This window comes from Convolutriloba macropyga, chromosome 1 (genome assembly GCF_964194025.1).
Source record: "Convolutriloba macropyga chromosome 1, txConMacr16.3, whole genome shotgun sequence".
NCBI classification, from domain to species: domain Eukaryota; kingdom Metazoa; phylum Xenacoelomorpha; order Acoela; family Convolutidae; genus Convolutriloba; species Convolutriloba macropyga.
Window position 1 is genome coordinate 44,571,294 of NC_134468.1, and position 16,546 is coordinate 44,587,839.

A 16,546-nucleotide genomic window follows, 5' to 3' on the forward strand; every position below is an offset into this window, starting at 1 on the left:
ATTATGTTACTTTTTAGATTGGTTATGACCGCTTATGATAAGGTTCAGCTTGTCCAGTTGAATGACTACGGTGAATCTGAAGGTTCGGATTCTCGCCAGTTCCGTGTAGAGGTGAAGTTGGGTGAAGAAAGTGTGAGTTTCGTTCTCTCTTCTCAGGGACAGGTGGCTTATCAGTTTACAGTCACTCCTAAATGCGAGTTCTGCCGAGCCGGAAGGTTGGCGGTTGTGCTTAACTTGAACAATGCTGCGGTCAAAGTTAAATTCACTTCTGAAAAGGATGCTGAGAGCTTCCACAAACTCCTCAATGGTGTAAAAGCTGGTAAGTGATTTCAGTGATTTGCTGAATTAAAGCATATAATTCAAGTGGGCAATTATAGAATCGAAATATGACGTCGAATACTTGCACATTGGCAGCAAACTATGATATGGCTCGTTGAAAAGCTGCCTGGAATAAAACTTTTGATTATAGCTGCGAAGCTGTAAGCTGAGCGGAACTATATTGCGGTGCTCTTGGTTTCCTACAATTCAAAGAATTTGAATTTTATTGGGGCGCTGTCTTTTTTTTAAGATATGTTCACACATTTTCATGATTTTTGCGGTCAAATTGGAGTAGTGGTTTTGGTCACGTCGAAACAGGAATTCGAGCGAAAAAGCGAGTGGTTTTGCGGCGTGAATTTGTTTGCTCTAATTTTAAAGTAGAGTGAGAAAACGGTGTTTGAACAAAAATTCGTTTTATCGCTAGTGGTTTTTTGTTCACATGCGGCAATTTCACTTAGATTTTTGCTGTTTTTTCGATTTTTTGGATTGGATTTTTTTTGTAACTGGTTTTCCCAATCCATTCATAGTTCATTCTAGGCCTAGTTTTTTGTTTGAACCCAATTTTCATTTCTCGCTAGTGGTTTTTTGTTCATATGCGGCATTTTGACATTGATTTTCTGTTTTTTTGATCTGATTTTTTTAGAAATGGTTTTCCCAGTCCAGTCACAGCTCATTTTAGGTCTAGTGTTTTCGTTTAGTCAATGAAATTTTTATGAATTGTAGGTCAGGACTTATCTGCTATGTTTTTTTGTTTCGTCGTCTGACACTCTTTATTGTTTTACATTCGTTCACACAGCAAAGCTGAAAGAATCAAATTTTCTGAATGACTTCTTCCTCTCACTAACGGCGTTTTCCTCTCACTAAAGGTTTTAAGTTCGTTTGCGTGATTAGATTTTGATCATACATGACTTACCTCACTCAATAAAATGGCTTTCGCACTTAAAAACTTAAGTTTAAATTGAATTATTTTAAGGTCAAAGGAACTCATATGTGCAGTCCCTAATGAAAGGCTTCTGCGGGATGAATTTTAACAAGCTTTATTAATTTATCACTAAAGGTTTTTTACCAGCTCTTTGAGCGGCGTTGATTTTTCAAATTAGATCTGTATCTGTTTCTATCTCTATTAGACGGCACGCAAGTCTATTCTTTCGCAGCTATTCCGGCAATCTGCCGGCTATGTTAATCTCTTTTGATTAATATGAGGAGAAATCCCTACTGGTTGCCATTAAATTAAATTTTTTTCGATAGAGGTTAGATGGTTAAAATATGCAATGTTTTTGAAGATAAAGTCTGTTTATTTGATCATAGCTGTGGAGTTGTAAAGCTGAGTTTTATTTTTTTTGCGGTGTTCATGGTTTTATTTAAATTTAAGGAATTTTGGTTGTATTTCGGCCGTCTTTTTGCGAGATTGTTCACAATTTGATAATTTTGAGTTAAATTGGAGTAATGATTTTGATGAGGTCAAAGCAGGAAGTGGATCGAAGAGGCGAATAATTTTGCAGTATGACTTTTTTGAGTAGAGAGAAAGCAATAACTGAACACTGGTTTCCGTTCTCTATTGTTACTTTTTTCACGTGCGGGAGTTCCGTTTTCATTGTCTTTGCCGTGGGTTTTTGATTGCAATTTTATTCTAAATGCGTTGGTAGGTTCTTATTTCTTTTTTTTCTGCTATGCAAGATTATTTCAAAAATAAAATATCAATAGTTATCAAACGGTAAATTTTGTAATTTTGAAACTTGTATGTTTTTCTAGAACTGACAATACGTCGTCACTTATTTTTGTTTTATGTAAGCTGCTCGAAATAAAAAAAATCGATAAAACCAACCGTGGACAACAGTGAAAAACTGCATGAATTTTGTCTAATTTACTCACGAATAGCGTAACCATTTTCCACAATTTTAACCAATTAATTTCTTCATAAAATTGTTCGATTAGCCTAAATTTTATTGCTCGAATTTTATTAGTGGTTACTTGAGAATTCAGTACTTGATTGCTCTTGTAAGCCGTGTTTTGGGTGATTGAGAACCTGCTATTTATCTTCTTAGTGTGATATAAGTAATGCGAGGGAGGGTTTTAAAACTAGTCATCAATTAGGTTTTCTTTCATGTCGGTCTAATTGGCACGTTGTTAACCATCAATGAGGTTAGATACTGTAACGAAGGGCGGACCGATGGTGTGAACAACAGTAATAGTGGCTCTGAATAAGTATCACTGTTCTGCTGTCCACGCTTCCGCAAAAACGGGCATTGTGATTAAATGTGACTGATATTTCCTAATTTTATGCAAACGTTAGTTTTGCGTGTTGTCGGCGCACGCTTATATACTAGCCTTTTAATAAAATGAACATGAATAACACTGGCATTTTGAGTAAATTTACTCAATCAATTGTACCATTTGCCACGTAATGATGAGCTAATCTTCGAGTTGACTAAAATTTATCTTTCTTTGATTTTCCTTTCTATTTTGTTAATGATTTATTGCTATGATTTTTTGTCGAACTTAAAAGCATCTGTAAAGACTATGGTGTGTTTAATTTATAAATATTGTCTGATTCATTCTGTACGCCGCAAATTTTTGATAATAGCTGCAAAGCAATAGCTAGGGCTTTTTGACCTTCTGTTTTTTTTTACAATTTAAAGAATTTGAATTGTTTTGGGTTTTGAATTGTCTTTTAATCTGTTCACACAATATTTTTGAAGTCAAATTGAAGTGATGATTTGGTCGCACTGAAACAGGAAGTGGAGCGAAAAAGCAAATTGTTTCGAGGCTTAAAATTTTTACTCTAATTTTAAAGTAGTGTTGAACAATAATTCGCTTGTGGTTTTTACATGCGGCGATTTCACTTCGATTTTTACCGTTTTTAGCGGATTTTTTTTTGTAAATGGTTCTCCCAATCCATTAACATTCCATTCTCGCTCTAATTTTTTGTTTAGTAGTAGTAGTAGTTTTTTTCATCAAGATTTTTGTTGCAACTAAATGACGGAAAATGACTTCCTCCCTCTGAGATTGATTTTTCTTTACTTTTGTTCAAAGAGATAAGGTCAAGTGATTGGGTGTCCTGCTAATCGGAGGTTTTTTGAGAGCAGCTAATAGGAACAAATTCTTAATAACATCTCAGCATTTGTTAAAAAGTTTTTTGTTCTGTTTCTTTTTGTTTGAAGCCAGTTCTACGAAGCTTTTGCAGCTATTTAGTGGCAATTTTCCAGCTATGTTTCATGATTCAGCAGCCCAAAGTTTTTCACCCGCGTTAAGAACTGGAAGCTGAGTTGTGCATAAGAGTGAAACACGAGTTGAAGTTCTTGTTTGAGTGTTGTGGGTTGTTATCCGGATTGTTTTTTTCTGAGAGTAGCGGGTCGTTTGATCCGCTCTAAATTGTCACGACCAACCGTTCTGTTCTTCAAGTTCTGCGCATAAAGTATTTCCTATTTCTGAAAAGAACATCAACCAATTCTTGGTAGAAAAGACTCAAAGAAAAATTCTGCCTCACAAATACAAACAAAAATACCCCCCACTAGCCTGTTAAAAGACTGCGTATTTGGCCATGCCTCATGAGCCATGGCCATGCCTTAGCATCACATGGGACCGGATATAAAACACAACCGAACAAATTATCATCCCTGAAATTCAATGATATGAGGATTTATTCCCGTGGCGCCTTACTTCCGAGACCCACTAGTTGGCTGCGTGTATTAAGTGACATATGAACTGGGGAATCTTGGGTCGTTTTCAATAATCAAAAATCATTCCGTGTCTGGGTTATTATGTATGGTATAAAATTTCAGTCATGATTTTCAATCAATTGAAGTCTGAATCATTGTAAAACAGTGCTAATTGAAACTTGAAAATTAAGGGCAATGATTGGAGTTCTAGCTGCCACTGAAAACTATGTTCAATTTGTTCAGATAAGAAAATGGGCGCTAGTGAAAATGGCAGACGACGTATCAAAATAGACATTTAGTGCTGTCCAATCAGAATTGAGAAAACGTGAGAAAACTATTTTCTGATCGACTGATTGGTCACTTATGCACTCAACAACCTTTCTATGTTTTGGAATACAAAATGAACATTAACAAAAAATAAGATTAGAAATCGCGTTAAGCCGAAAGAGAAAAATGTTTTTTTTTGTAGAAACTAATATAACGCTCGGTTGTGATAGATTCATATCAAGTCCCACGGGCCCCTGGGGCATGGACACATGCGGTTGAATATGTAATCTACATTTAGGCGATGTCGAACTTAGGTTGAACGCACAAGTTGCAGTGTCTTATATTTCTCGAATTGACCAAACAGATTCGTTGAAAATTCTATATTTGGTACATCTATTTGTTAAGACGTCTCCAAGAAGTGTCATTCGTGATTCTCAATTACCTTTAACTGTACAATTCATAGTTGAATGTGCACAATGTCGTATTTTCTCAAATCTCTTAGAGTTTGTTTAAGCATTGTTTTAAATTTAAATGTGTTAAATTTTAGTGTTACTGTAAAATTTTGCATGTCAAATGTGTAAGCACTCTTTCGACTTGTAAATTTAAGTTAGTTCTTAAACAATCTCTATTGATTCGAAAAAAGACGGCATTGTGAATATTCAACTATAAGTTGTTCAATTAAATTGAGAATTAAGCTGGTTGTACAATTTACCCATCAATGATGATATTGCACCATAATAGATATTTTTAAACTAATATAAATTGTGGAAATTGTCATTTATTGCTATTAAGCTATTTAAATCAGAATGCGGAGACACGCATTAGTTGCTGTAGCAAAAGAGTAACAAATCTGACAAATTCAGTAAGCATAATCTCACCCAGCAGTTTAATCAGGTGTTTGTTTGTTCATCAGGTGCTATGTCGAATGGCTCTGTGGGAAAGTGTGGAGATGGCAGTAAGAGCACAGCCATGTGCGAGAGTGGGATGATGGGAGGAGAGGAAAGTGGGGGTGAGAATGTGTTCGACGCCAGGACGGAACAATCCTCAGCTGTGCAATACTTCCAGTTCTACGGCTATCTCAGCCAGCAACAGAACATGATGCAGGACTTCATCAGGACCTCCACATACCAGAGAGCCATGCTCAACAACCTTCCCGACTTTCATAACAAGGTACACGCTTTCAAACACTAGGTTTGATTATCCTGGATTTACGCATCCTAGAAGAAAGATTACCTTATAGAGCTCATATCAACGCCCCTTCCACCATCACACAGACGCTAATGCACATACATACAAATCTACATTCAAAAGTTTGGCCATATAATTTTTTTTGAGATCATAGCAGGGTTCATTAATCACAGCAAAAATTACGACTATTGATAAAACTTCTGCTCAAATTATTAATGTCCAATTATTGGATATGATAAGTTGCAAATTTCAAAAAGAAATGGCCAAGTTGCGGCTGCAGGAATAAGTGTCAAAGATTTTGACCTACCAATTCAAAAAGTTCCAAAAGAGTTTCATTGGCCTATATTTTTGTCCCGAGAAGATTTAAAGGAGCTCGAAGTTTGATGTTTAGGTTGTGATAGATGTTGGAGCTGGCTCCGGTATCCTCAGTTTCTTCGCGGTCCAAGCAGGAGCCAGAAAAGTGTACGCCATTGAAGCCAGTTCAATAGCTGAACAGTGTGCGGATCTAGTGCGTAGCAACAACCTATCCAGCAAAATCACAGTTATTCCCGGCAAAGTTGAGGAAGTAGAGGTGCCAGAAATGGCGGATGTATTGATCTCAGAACCCATGGGTTACATGCTATTCAATGAGCGTATGTTGGAATCGTATCTACATGCAAAGAAGTTCCTTAGACCCAATGGAAAGCTTTTCCCAACACAAGGAGATCTTTTTGTAGCTCCATTCACAGACGAATGTTTGTATCAGGAGCAATTTTCAAAGTCCCATTTTTGGTACCAACCTAATTTTTATGGCGTTGATTTGTCATCTCTGAGAGATACGGCGATCACCGAGTACTTCCGTCAACCTATAGTGGACACCTTTGACTATCAAATCCTGATGTCAGCTCCTTTGAAGCATCAAACCAATTTCGCCTTGAGTAGCGAGACAGATCTGCATGACATCACTATTCCACTGAATTACGTGGCAACTCAAACAGGTCACGTACATGGACTAGCCTTCTGGTTTGATGTGGCGTTTGTGGGAAGCAAGCAGACTGTGTGGCTGTCAACTGCACCTACGGAAGCACTGACTCATTGGTACCAAGTCAGATGTCTTCTCAAGTGTCCAATTTTTGTCAAAGTTAGTCAACGTTTTTTAAGCAATACAATGAATGAGAAATTTTAATTAAAGTTTGAGGAATGTTGAGTTTTCGGAATAGCATATTTCACTGCTGCTCATTGTTCACTAGTTTCGTTGAATAATTCTAAATACTACCTGATTAGTATTTATATTCTTGGAGATGTCGTACGGAATGATCAGTGCGCCGTAAAAGGTACTTTAATTCACTCGTACTCGAGTAAATTTGCCCAAATTCGTCACTTTATTTCCACGGTTGCTCGTAACGTGTCAAATAGGCATAGATAAAGAAAAATGTGATTTGTAAATAATGGCATAAAAGGCTGTCGCGTTTTCGGTTTTCGCTATTTTCGTTTAAGAAGACTAATCGCCAATAAACTTGTAATAAAAGAAATTCTTAGACATCAATTGTATGCTATTTAAAGCAGTTTTAACTAATGTCTAAAAAATGTGCGATTGCATTCAATTGTGCGTTTTGTGGCGTTCTGATAAATTTTTCGACGATCATTTAGGTGCTCCCGCAACCATGAAATTGTCTGATACTACAATGAAATCAAATAAGGAAGTTCTATTGGAATGTGTTTCGATTTTAGGAAGGTGAAATTATGACAGGAAAAGTCACGTTGGCGGCAAATGCAAAGCAAAGCTACGATGTTGATATATCCCTCAAGAACACCAACACAAACTTGGAATCCACTAACTTCCTGGACCTCAAGAATCCCCTCTTCAGGTACACTGGGCAACCTCCACAGCCTCCTCCGGGAAGCCAAAGCCAAACACAAAGCCCAACTGAAAACTTCTGGGGTAATCTGGCACAAACTGGCAATGGCCAAATGAACGGTCAAGGGCAAATGGTGAACCAAAATGGACAAAATTTTCTGCAGAATGGGTACAATAATCAGAATAATAATAATGCAGCTATGTTCGGTGGTGCAAATTACATGACCGGTGGTCAACAGAGCCAGGCAAAATCTAACAGCACGGCAAGTTCGCCTACCTCGGCTGTTTCTGGTGTGCGTGTTGCTGCAACTCAAGTGATCACAACTGGCGTTGCGAGTATGAGTGTGACGTCACGACCTGTCGGTCAACAACAACAATCTCAGCCCCAACCTTTTCAAAATCCTCCCAATGCTGGGCTCCAGTTTGATCCCAACTCTTTCGGTGACTTCCTCAACCGGTTCCCGTCAAGTCAACAGATGCAGCAGCAGCACCATCAGACACAGCAACACTTCATTCAAGCACAGAGTGCCTTGCAAGGGAGCTGCATGAACCCCTTAGGCCTTGCACAGAATTCACACTAAAGAGGTCGTCGTCATTCAAGGTCAATCAGAACCTGTCTGACTTTTAAATAATGTTGCGGCCGGGAGTTTTTTCCTTTAAATACTGCCACGTTTAACAGTGCTGTTGTGGTGTTTTTTCTCTCTGTGATAAGATAAATTGAACCTAAATTGCTTTTGATTAACTTATTGATAGTCTCGACATGTGATGCAGTGAGTAAATAATCACAAAGAGAGCTTTGCTCTCCTATCTTTTCTAGCCTTGATGTAAGTTGTTCTTTTCTCCGCAATTTTGTTGATGTTGTTTTCTTAATCTGTTAACGTTAGATTTGTTTATATTTTGCTCTTTTCAATCCAATGCTATCGGACAAATTCTTCATTAGCGATATGATTAAATTTATTTAACCTCCAACATTCAGCGAGAGTAATGTACTTTGGCCACAACGACATGTGTTCTTTTTCAGTTAAGCGTTGTTGTAATAGCAGCCTTCTGTTTTCGTATTGAATTGAAACCTTTATATTCTATCAACTGTCTTTTCAGCTGGCCGTGAAGTCATCCACTGATCAGCATGAGATTAGTGAAACCGACATTACCGAAATCTACAAAAAATCATTTGGATACTACGGTTGTGAATAACCGCCCTAGTCTTCGCAGCGGGCTATTATTGCGCTCCTATTTTTATAGCTGCGAAGCTGTAAGCTGAGCGGAGCTATATTGCGGTGCTCTTGGTTTTTTTTGTTACGTCGTCTGACGCTCTTTTTAATAGCCGCACAGCGATAGCTGGGGCTATTATTGGCCTTCTCTTGGTTTTTTTTACAATTCGAAGAATTTGAATTGTATTGGGGCGCTGTCTTTTTTTTTAAAGATCTGTTCACATATTTTCATGATTTTTGACGTCAAATTGGAGTAGAGATTTTGGTCACGCCGAAACAGGAAATGGAGCGAAAAAGCGAGTGGTTTTGCGGCGTGAATTTTTTTCGCTCTAAATTTAAAGTAGAGTGAGAAAACGGTGTTTGAACAAAAATTCGCTTTCTCGCTAGTGGTTTTTTGTTCACATGCGGCAATTTCACTTTGATTTTTACTGTTTTTTCGGTTTTTTGGATCGGATTTTCTAAATGGTTTTCCCAATCCATTCATAGTCCGTTCTAGGTCTAGTTTTCTGTTAAGTCAATGAAAATTCTTTGAATTGTAGGTCAGGACTTGTCCTGCTATGTTTTTTTACTTCATCGAACTTTTTTTCGCTTTACCATTTTGCCGCTTTTTCAACATTTTGCGTGAAATCTTTTTGACTTCTCTAGGCTAGTTTCTCTCATTCGTCTCATTCTGCTAAAAGTGAATTTGAACATCAGTTGCTCAGCAAAGCAATTCAAAATGAACAGAGTTAGAATAAAAAATTGAAGTCAGAAATAGAAACGGGATAAACCCATAAAGCCCAATTTTAGATGCCCGCTATTTGAACGTCGTTCCGATAAGTCTTAGTTACCATCTCTTATGCTTATTGGTATTGGTAGTGGCCCTTGTAGCCTCTCTCTAAGAAACAGAACTATGTTCAACGATGAAATGCCATCAAAATAAATTGGACTTAAAAAATGTTTTTGTACAAAAATCTTTTTTTTCGATATCTATTCTTTCAATCCCAATCATGCTGATTGGAATCAATGGCGGCTATTTTCCGGCAATCTGCCGGGTATGTTTTAATTCTAATTTTTAAAAAGTTGAATCACTCAAGACAGTTCTTTGAGTCTATATCGGCTCTTTCACCATTGTTCTGACTTTTCTCATTACCATTTTTTCATTTCTCGCTAGTGGTTTTTTTGTTCACATGCGGCATTCTGACATTGATTTTCTGTTTTTTCAGATTTTTTGATCTGATTTTTTTTAAAAATGGTTTTCTCAATTCACTCATAGTCCATTCTAGGTACAGTTTTTCTGTTTAGTTAATGAAAATTCTTTGAATTGTACGTCAGGACTCGTCCTGCCATGTTTATTTATTTCGCCACGATTTTTGTTACGACCATATGACGTCACAACCACTTCAAATCTGCTTTTTGTTCATTCGTTCATGCAATGTCAACTGAATTGCGTGCGTGAAGTCGTTTTCGCTCTTAGTGGAGTGAGTTTTTTGTTCATTCGCGTGATTAAATTTTTGGTCACACTTGACTTACCTCTCAAAATTGAATTCCTCACTTTGAAATTGACTTTTATTTACTTTAATTCAAAGACATAAGGTCAAATGGGTGTGTGTCACTCTAACTGAAGGTTATTTGAGAGCAGCTAATAGAGGCAGCAAAAACTTATACAGATTTTTAATCAAAATTTAACTTATCAGCCTTCAATGAAAAGACGATTTTTTTTGGTCTGTCTTTTTTACTGTGTTTTTTGAGACTGCATATCTAGGAAGCTATTGCATCTATTTTCTGGCAATCTGCCAGCTATGTTTTCGTTTTACATGTGTTCGCACAGCAAAGCTGAAAAAGTCAATTTATCTGAATGACTTCCCTCACTAACGGCAGTTGCGCGCGTGACGTCATTTCTCACTCGCTTTATCAAAAGTTTTTAGGTTATTTGCGTGATTAGATTTCTATCATACGTGACTTACCTCTCTCAATAAAATGACTTTTGCACTTAAATTTAATTTGAATTTGTTTAAGGTCAGAGGACCTCATGTGCAGTAAAGGTCCTTAATAAGAGGCTTCTGCGGAATGAATTTTAACAAGCTTTATTAATTTATCGCTCTATGTTTTTTACCTAGTTTTTGAGCGGCGTCGATTTTTTTTCAATTTTGATCTTTATCCGTTTCTATCTCTAATTTATAGCACAAAGGTCTATTCTTTCGCAGCTATTCCGGCAATCTGCCGGCTATGCTTTAAAATTTTTATTAGTCCAATAATAATTTGCCTCATTTTTCCGCCTTTCCTGCAGTTTGCTTGAAATTTTTTTGACTTCTATAGGCTAATTTTATTCTTTTTCTGATCGATGGTTTTTTGGAGTGTATTGTCAATGCCGCACGTCATGATGTAAGTCAATGCCGCTCGTCAAAACTAAAGTTTTGGTCAAACGGCTGAAGAAATTGAAAAGCAAACAGAAGAGAGAGAGAGAGAGAGAGTGTGTTTTTCTGTTCATGCAGCGTTTTTGAGGGAGAGCAGAAAAAGTAGGAGTGTTTCGGCTATGTTTTTCTTTTGAGATTTGGTCACTCTTTTTAATGATTTTTGAAGTCAACTTGCAGAAACGATTGTGGTCACAACGAAACAGGAAGTCAATCGAAATAGCAATTGGTGTTGCGGCGTAAATGATTTTTCACTCAAATGATTTCAAAGTACAGTGAAAAAACGGTGTCTGAACAAAAATTCGCTGTTTTGATTGAAATTTTTTGTGTAGATGCTGCAATTTTCTTCGATTAGTTTTTTTTTTCAAATTTTCAAATTTGATCGGATTTTTTTTCTAAATAGTTTTCCCAATCCATTTATTGCCCTTTCTAGGTTTAGTTTTCTGTTGAGTGAAAGTTCTTTGAATTGTGTCAGGACTTGTCCTGCTCTTGTTTTATTGTTCCGACGAATAAAAAATTGTTTCGCTACCTCATTTTGCCGCTTTTTTGAGATTTTGCGGCAAAATCTTTTTGATTTCTCTCGGCTAGTTTTATTCATCACTCATTCTGCTCAAAGTGCTTTTAAGCAGCAGTTGCTCTTTAAAGCAATCCAAAGCGAACAGAATCATTATCAAAAAACGTAATCGAAAATAGAAACGGGTTAAACCCATAAAGCCAAATTTTAGATGCCCGCTACTTTGTTCTTATAGGTCTTTTTTACCATCTTTAATGCTTATTGGTATTGATACTAGTCTCTTTATCGTCTTATTAAATAACAGGAGTGTCTAACAATAAAATGAAATTAAACTAGTTCGCACTTGAAAAATTTTTCTCACATCAATCAGTTTTTTCCCATTTTTTTCTGTTCTTTCAATCAATCGGGGTTATGGCAATCAATGGTAGCTGTTTTCCGGCAATTCTTCGTTTAATTTTTCCGGAAGAATTTGTGCTAGTAATAATGATTCCCAATATTTCAGCTAGGCTATGACCCAAGTTTCATTTTGGCAATTTTTTCAGGGAAAAGAATTCTTGTTACTAAATCAACAATGGTCCCTGTATCGGATTGTTGTTACGTTTGTTCATAGCGAATCTGTACACCAGCATTACCTTGAAGTTCATTCGGCTTTGTAAGTTGCTCTGTAATTAGATTTATTAATTACACTTGTTGTTCCGACCCACTTGTGTGGGAGGAACTATGTACTCAAAGGGGTTTTTTTGTTCAGACAATTTTGGCCGATCGATATACTCATTGTAGAGAGTTGATAATGGTATCATTGGAAAGCTCGTCTATCGTAGTATATGGAAATAAAAAAAAGATATTATTGGAATTTCGTTTTTTACAGGGAGTTATCGATGTTTAAACTTCTGAGAAAAGTAAAGTGAATTCCGTTGATTCAAATTTTCCGTAATTTTTGACCAAATTTTTGTCAATTCTGCTAAAATCTGTTAATATTTTTTAAAAATAATGCTATTGGTTTTACGGTGAAGGGTAGATAAGGCTCGCCGATTTGTTTTATCCGCGTTTTCTGGTTAATATTTCTGCTAAATTTTTCGAATTTGAGACTTTTTAATTGAAAAAGGCTCCAAATAAGTTTGTTCCGTACTTCGTTTAAATTTGCGGGAAGTAGAGACCTGACATCTGCTGCCGCAATCTTTGAAAACTAAAAAAAACAGATAGCTGTACATTCGCTTCTTATAGGAGTTTTCCGGAATTAAATTTTGCCGGTTTTTTGAAAAAATATTCTTAATAATTAACAAAATGCATGATTTATTTGTGGTTGATTGAAATATTTCATTTGATAATTGATCTATGTTGCAAACATATGGAATAATCAATTGTTTTTGTTGGACGCTGAGAAAAATCAGGCCTAGGTTTGAACTCCGCCATGGATGCTTACAATCAATAATTATTCGGATTATATTAGGGCGCAGTCTTATTCAATTTTCTTTCATTTTGTTTTTTCATGTTGATGAGTGACAAGAATTATTTCAAATCACGGCCCAATCAATGACAGATCCTATTTTCAACAAAATAAGGCCATATGAAAATATAGTTGGTCTTCAGAGAAAAGCTCATAATTTTTATGGCTTTGACAATGTTTTTTCGTAAACTTTCAATGATTTCTTTTTGTTTTGGATTCACTTGTCATTCTTTTGCTTAAAGAGCTGCAGGTGAGCCTTTGCAATGCCTTCAGTTGTTATCTAGTGCCTCATATGACTTTAATTATATTTGTTTCAAGAGAATGTTAGTGAAGTTTTGAAATTTGTCATTTTTTAATCTTATTTCTGTTCACATATAACTTAATCTCAATTTATACCGGGCACAATTTTTTGCAAGTGATGGAAAGAAATACTCTTTATAATGGTTTTATGTTCAAGTAATGTTTTTTGGTTTTCTTACTACGAGTTTTCATAAGTTTTGCGAATTTTGCATATTTTCATGTATTTGGGTAGTTGTTTATTCCTTTTCAACTAATCATTTTAAGTAAAGCTCCAGTTGGCAATAAAAGAATGCGCAAAATAAACGTTGTTAATGGCTTCCGCGAATAGCTGACAGTTTTAACGACTGCTAAGCCTTTCTCTCAAACTTTTTGGATTTTTGTCTGTACCTGTAATTGTGTTCTCTTCGTTTTCGTACGACATATTCCTGCCAATCAAAGTCCCTAATTGCTTCTATAGATTTTGAAATGAATCTTTACTAATTTCAGATTAGAGCTAAAAGTTTTAATGACTCAATTTTTTTTTAAGAAAATAAATTTTATCAATTTTATCAGTTATTTGTTCTCTTCTCAACTAATCACATTAAAGATAGTTCCAACTGGCATTGAAGGAATGAGCAAACGAACCTGTTCAAAGACTTCAGTGATTATCCTATAGTTTTAACGGCTGCACATCCGTGCTCTCCCGAAATTGATTAGGATTTTTTTCGTTTTTGACTCTAAATGTTCTTTTTGTTGTGGTTCGGCATATTTATGGCAATCAAAAGCCTTGATTGCGTCCACGATTGTTTAAATAAATCTGTTTCCTGATTTTTGTTTGTAGCTAATGGTTTAAAAGATTTTCAACTGAATTTTTCAAAAAAAAATTGTTATTCCCATTTTTTTTTGTCGTCAGCAAGAAGCAGCGTCTATCGCTCATCAATTTTCTGTTGCTCTAACCAATATCTTTGCTGTTGATTATGTTTTGACAGATGTTTATAGAGCTTAGAAATGTATTTTAATCAGAATTTTTTGAGTTTTCGATGCTTGTAATTGTTTGTGGTGCTTTTTGTTGTCTTTTCCACAAAGACCCTTCACCTAGAAGATCCAGTTAAAATCAAAAGGGACCAAAGCAAATCATTTATTCGCTTTCGTCAGTTGAAATTTTTTAATGGTTTTTAATGTATTATAGATATAATGGCTTGAACACTGAGGCTTCGATAAATTGTTGAAATTTTGAGTTCTGCTGTTCTTTGTCGTCCTATGATTTGGTCTCAATAATAACAATCACAATTGGATTCCTGGGCAGTTGCGAATTTTTCTGCTTTTGTTTTAAGTTGAAAGCTTGTTGTTTTTTGAATTTTTGAAAATGTTTAATAAACTCAGTGAAGTTTTGTCACTTTTATTTTTTTCTTTCAATTTTGTAGCTTGGTCTCTGTAACGACAGGTCGGATCTTTTCTCCAGTAAACCAAGATCCAATCTTTATAACAGTTCTATTTAAAACTAATGGTTTGGCTTTGGTATTACGCATTTTCATAAGAAGTTTGATTTTTTGATACTTCCTCTTTCTGAGTTCTTTGTTACCTTTCCACATTATCACACTAATGGGACGTCCCAATTTGCGTTGAAAAATTGTTATTATTGAAAAATTAACGGTGTTATTATTCTCCATGAATAGGCCTGTGGTTTCAATGGCTTGTGGTTTCAACGGTTGCTGCACCGCGTTCTTGTTAAATTCAATTGTTTTTTGTTTCGTTTTTGCTAATTTTTTTGAAGTCGTCTGACATTTTACGGACGACGACAAGTCTCAATTGCTTCCTATGACGTATAAATTAGCCTCCCTAATGAGCCGATTTGATACAAAGTGGTTTCATTCTATTTGAAATTGGTTGCTTTTAAAAAGCGAAACGTATTTTTGGACTTTGTCCTTTTTGCTCTCCTTTCTCGGCCTTTCACCGAGTCGCATTATTGAGTGGTCTTATATCGTCCAATGAACATCTATTGAAGTACAGGTTGACTTGTTTAGATCGGGTTTTATCAGATTCCTTTTTCATTTTGTTATTTTCTGTTTTTTAAATATAGTCGAGTTTTGGTGTTAGTTAATGTTTGCTACTATTTGTTTTTGTATGTGTCTGTCTTGTATAGTACTCTCATTGATGGCAAGTCTCATAGGCTCTCTAATCCAGCATTATTTTTTCACTTAATTGTTTATTGAAAGATATGTGATTTTTGAACCCTTTCTTTCTCCCTCATGGTAGACTATTATATCCTTTGTTAATCCTTAGATCCTCCCTTTGGTAATCCTTAGATCCTCCCTTTGGTAATCCTTAGATCCTCCCTTTGGTAATCCTTCGATTCTCCCTTTGGTAATCCTTAAATCCTCCGTATTAAATCCTTTGGTTTCCTTTGGTAGACTATTAAATCAAAACGTGCATGGGCGGTCGGAACATCATGTGCGAACACCCATTATCGAGCCTCCTTGTCCTGTTTCATTTCAAAATGCAATTTTTGTGTCTGGCCGGTTTGACTGTTCAACGGAGTGAACTTTTCTCAATTTTTTAGCTTCTAATCGATTGCATTGGCCGTTTTACGCCATGGTTGCGGCGTTCAGTGACATCAGTTTACAATGAATAAGTGAAATGAAAAACGCTCCATAAATTAGTGCTTCATTTAAATACACTCGATAGTCGTTGAGATAATCTAGTCCATTACACTCCTGTTAATTTGTTAATTAGATGCTGGAATGTAAACACCTCCGTCATCATTTTAATTGTTCGCGAGCGAAGAAACATCGCAAATGTTTGTTCTTTTGTGCAGTTTTTGCTTGACCGTTTTCTTCTAGAATGTTCATTTGCTTACTTGAGTATTTTGACTTTTCAATGAAAAAAATGGAATAACTTTGTAACAACTGAGGCATTAAGGTTTTGAGCAGCTTTTTTATAGCTTGTGTATAGTTCAGCGAAGCTGCCGAGGAATGCTGCAAGATGCATGGCTTGAAGGACGATTTTGGACCCCCTCCCCCATTTTTACCCCCCCCCCCCCCGTTTTTGTCCTTGCCTTTTAACGCTAACCTCCCTGTGCTTAAGCTAGTTACAACCAGAACCAACCACTCGCCTGCAGTTTGAGAGCAATTCTTCGGACCGTGGTGTTTTGGTAGCCGCGGCAGCTATTCTAGCCCGCTATTATTGTAACTATTTTTTAAACAGTCTAACGAATGGTTTGTAGAGAACAAAATTTAAGGGGTCACTGAGTTGGTCTTTAGCAAACGGACTTTTTTTGCAGCATTTCCCTTAAAAAATGTGAGAGGTATTTGTAAATTGGTCGCCATCTTTATGATAGTAAAAGCAAATTCGAATTATTTAGTGCGCCAAGAATGGCACACGTTAACTGTACTTTTTAATTGCTCCCGAACAAACATTGGAGCAATTATGGTAA

At 36.1% G+C, this 16,546-nt stretch overlaps 1 protein-coding gene across 1 annotated transcript; it reads left to right on the top strand.

Annotated features, from left to right (window-relative positions):
* Positions 1–20: 20 nt before the first annotated feature.
* On the top strand, positions 21–8,351 carry LOC142339413 (histone-arginine methyltransferase CARMER-like). The gene is made up of 4 exons (XM_075389438.1): positions 21–319; positions 5,158–5,414; positions 5,824–6,552; positions 7,143–8,351. Exons 1-4 carry the CDS (start codon positions 25–27, stop codon positions 7,848–7,850), a joined length of 1,989 nt encoding a protein of 662 aa, XP_075245553.1. The 5' UTR covers positions 21–24; the 3' UTR covers positions 7,851–8,351.
* Positions 8,352–16,546: the final 8,195 nt, after the last annotated feature.

Excerpts from the sequence above, each read along its gene's own strand:
- LOC142339413 (XM_075389438.1), top strand. The coding sequence starts at position 25 with ATGACCGCTTATGATAAGGTTCAGCTTGTCCAGTTGAATGACTACGGT. Across the intron at positions 320-5,157 it reads CCTCAATGGTGTAAAAGCTG|GTGCTATGTCGAATGGCTCT; the intron begins GTAAGTGATTTC and ends TTTGTTCATCAG. Across the intron at positions 5,415-5,823 it reads TTCCCGACTTTCATAACAAG|GTTGTGATAGATGTTGGAGC; the intron begins GTACACGCTTTC and ends TTTGATGTTTAG.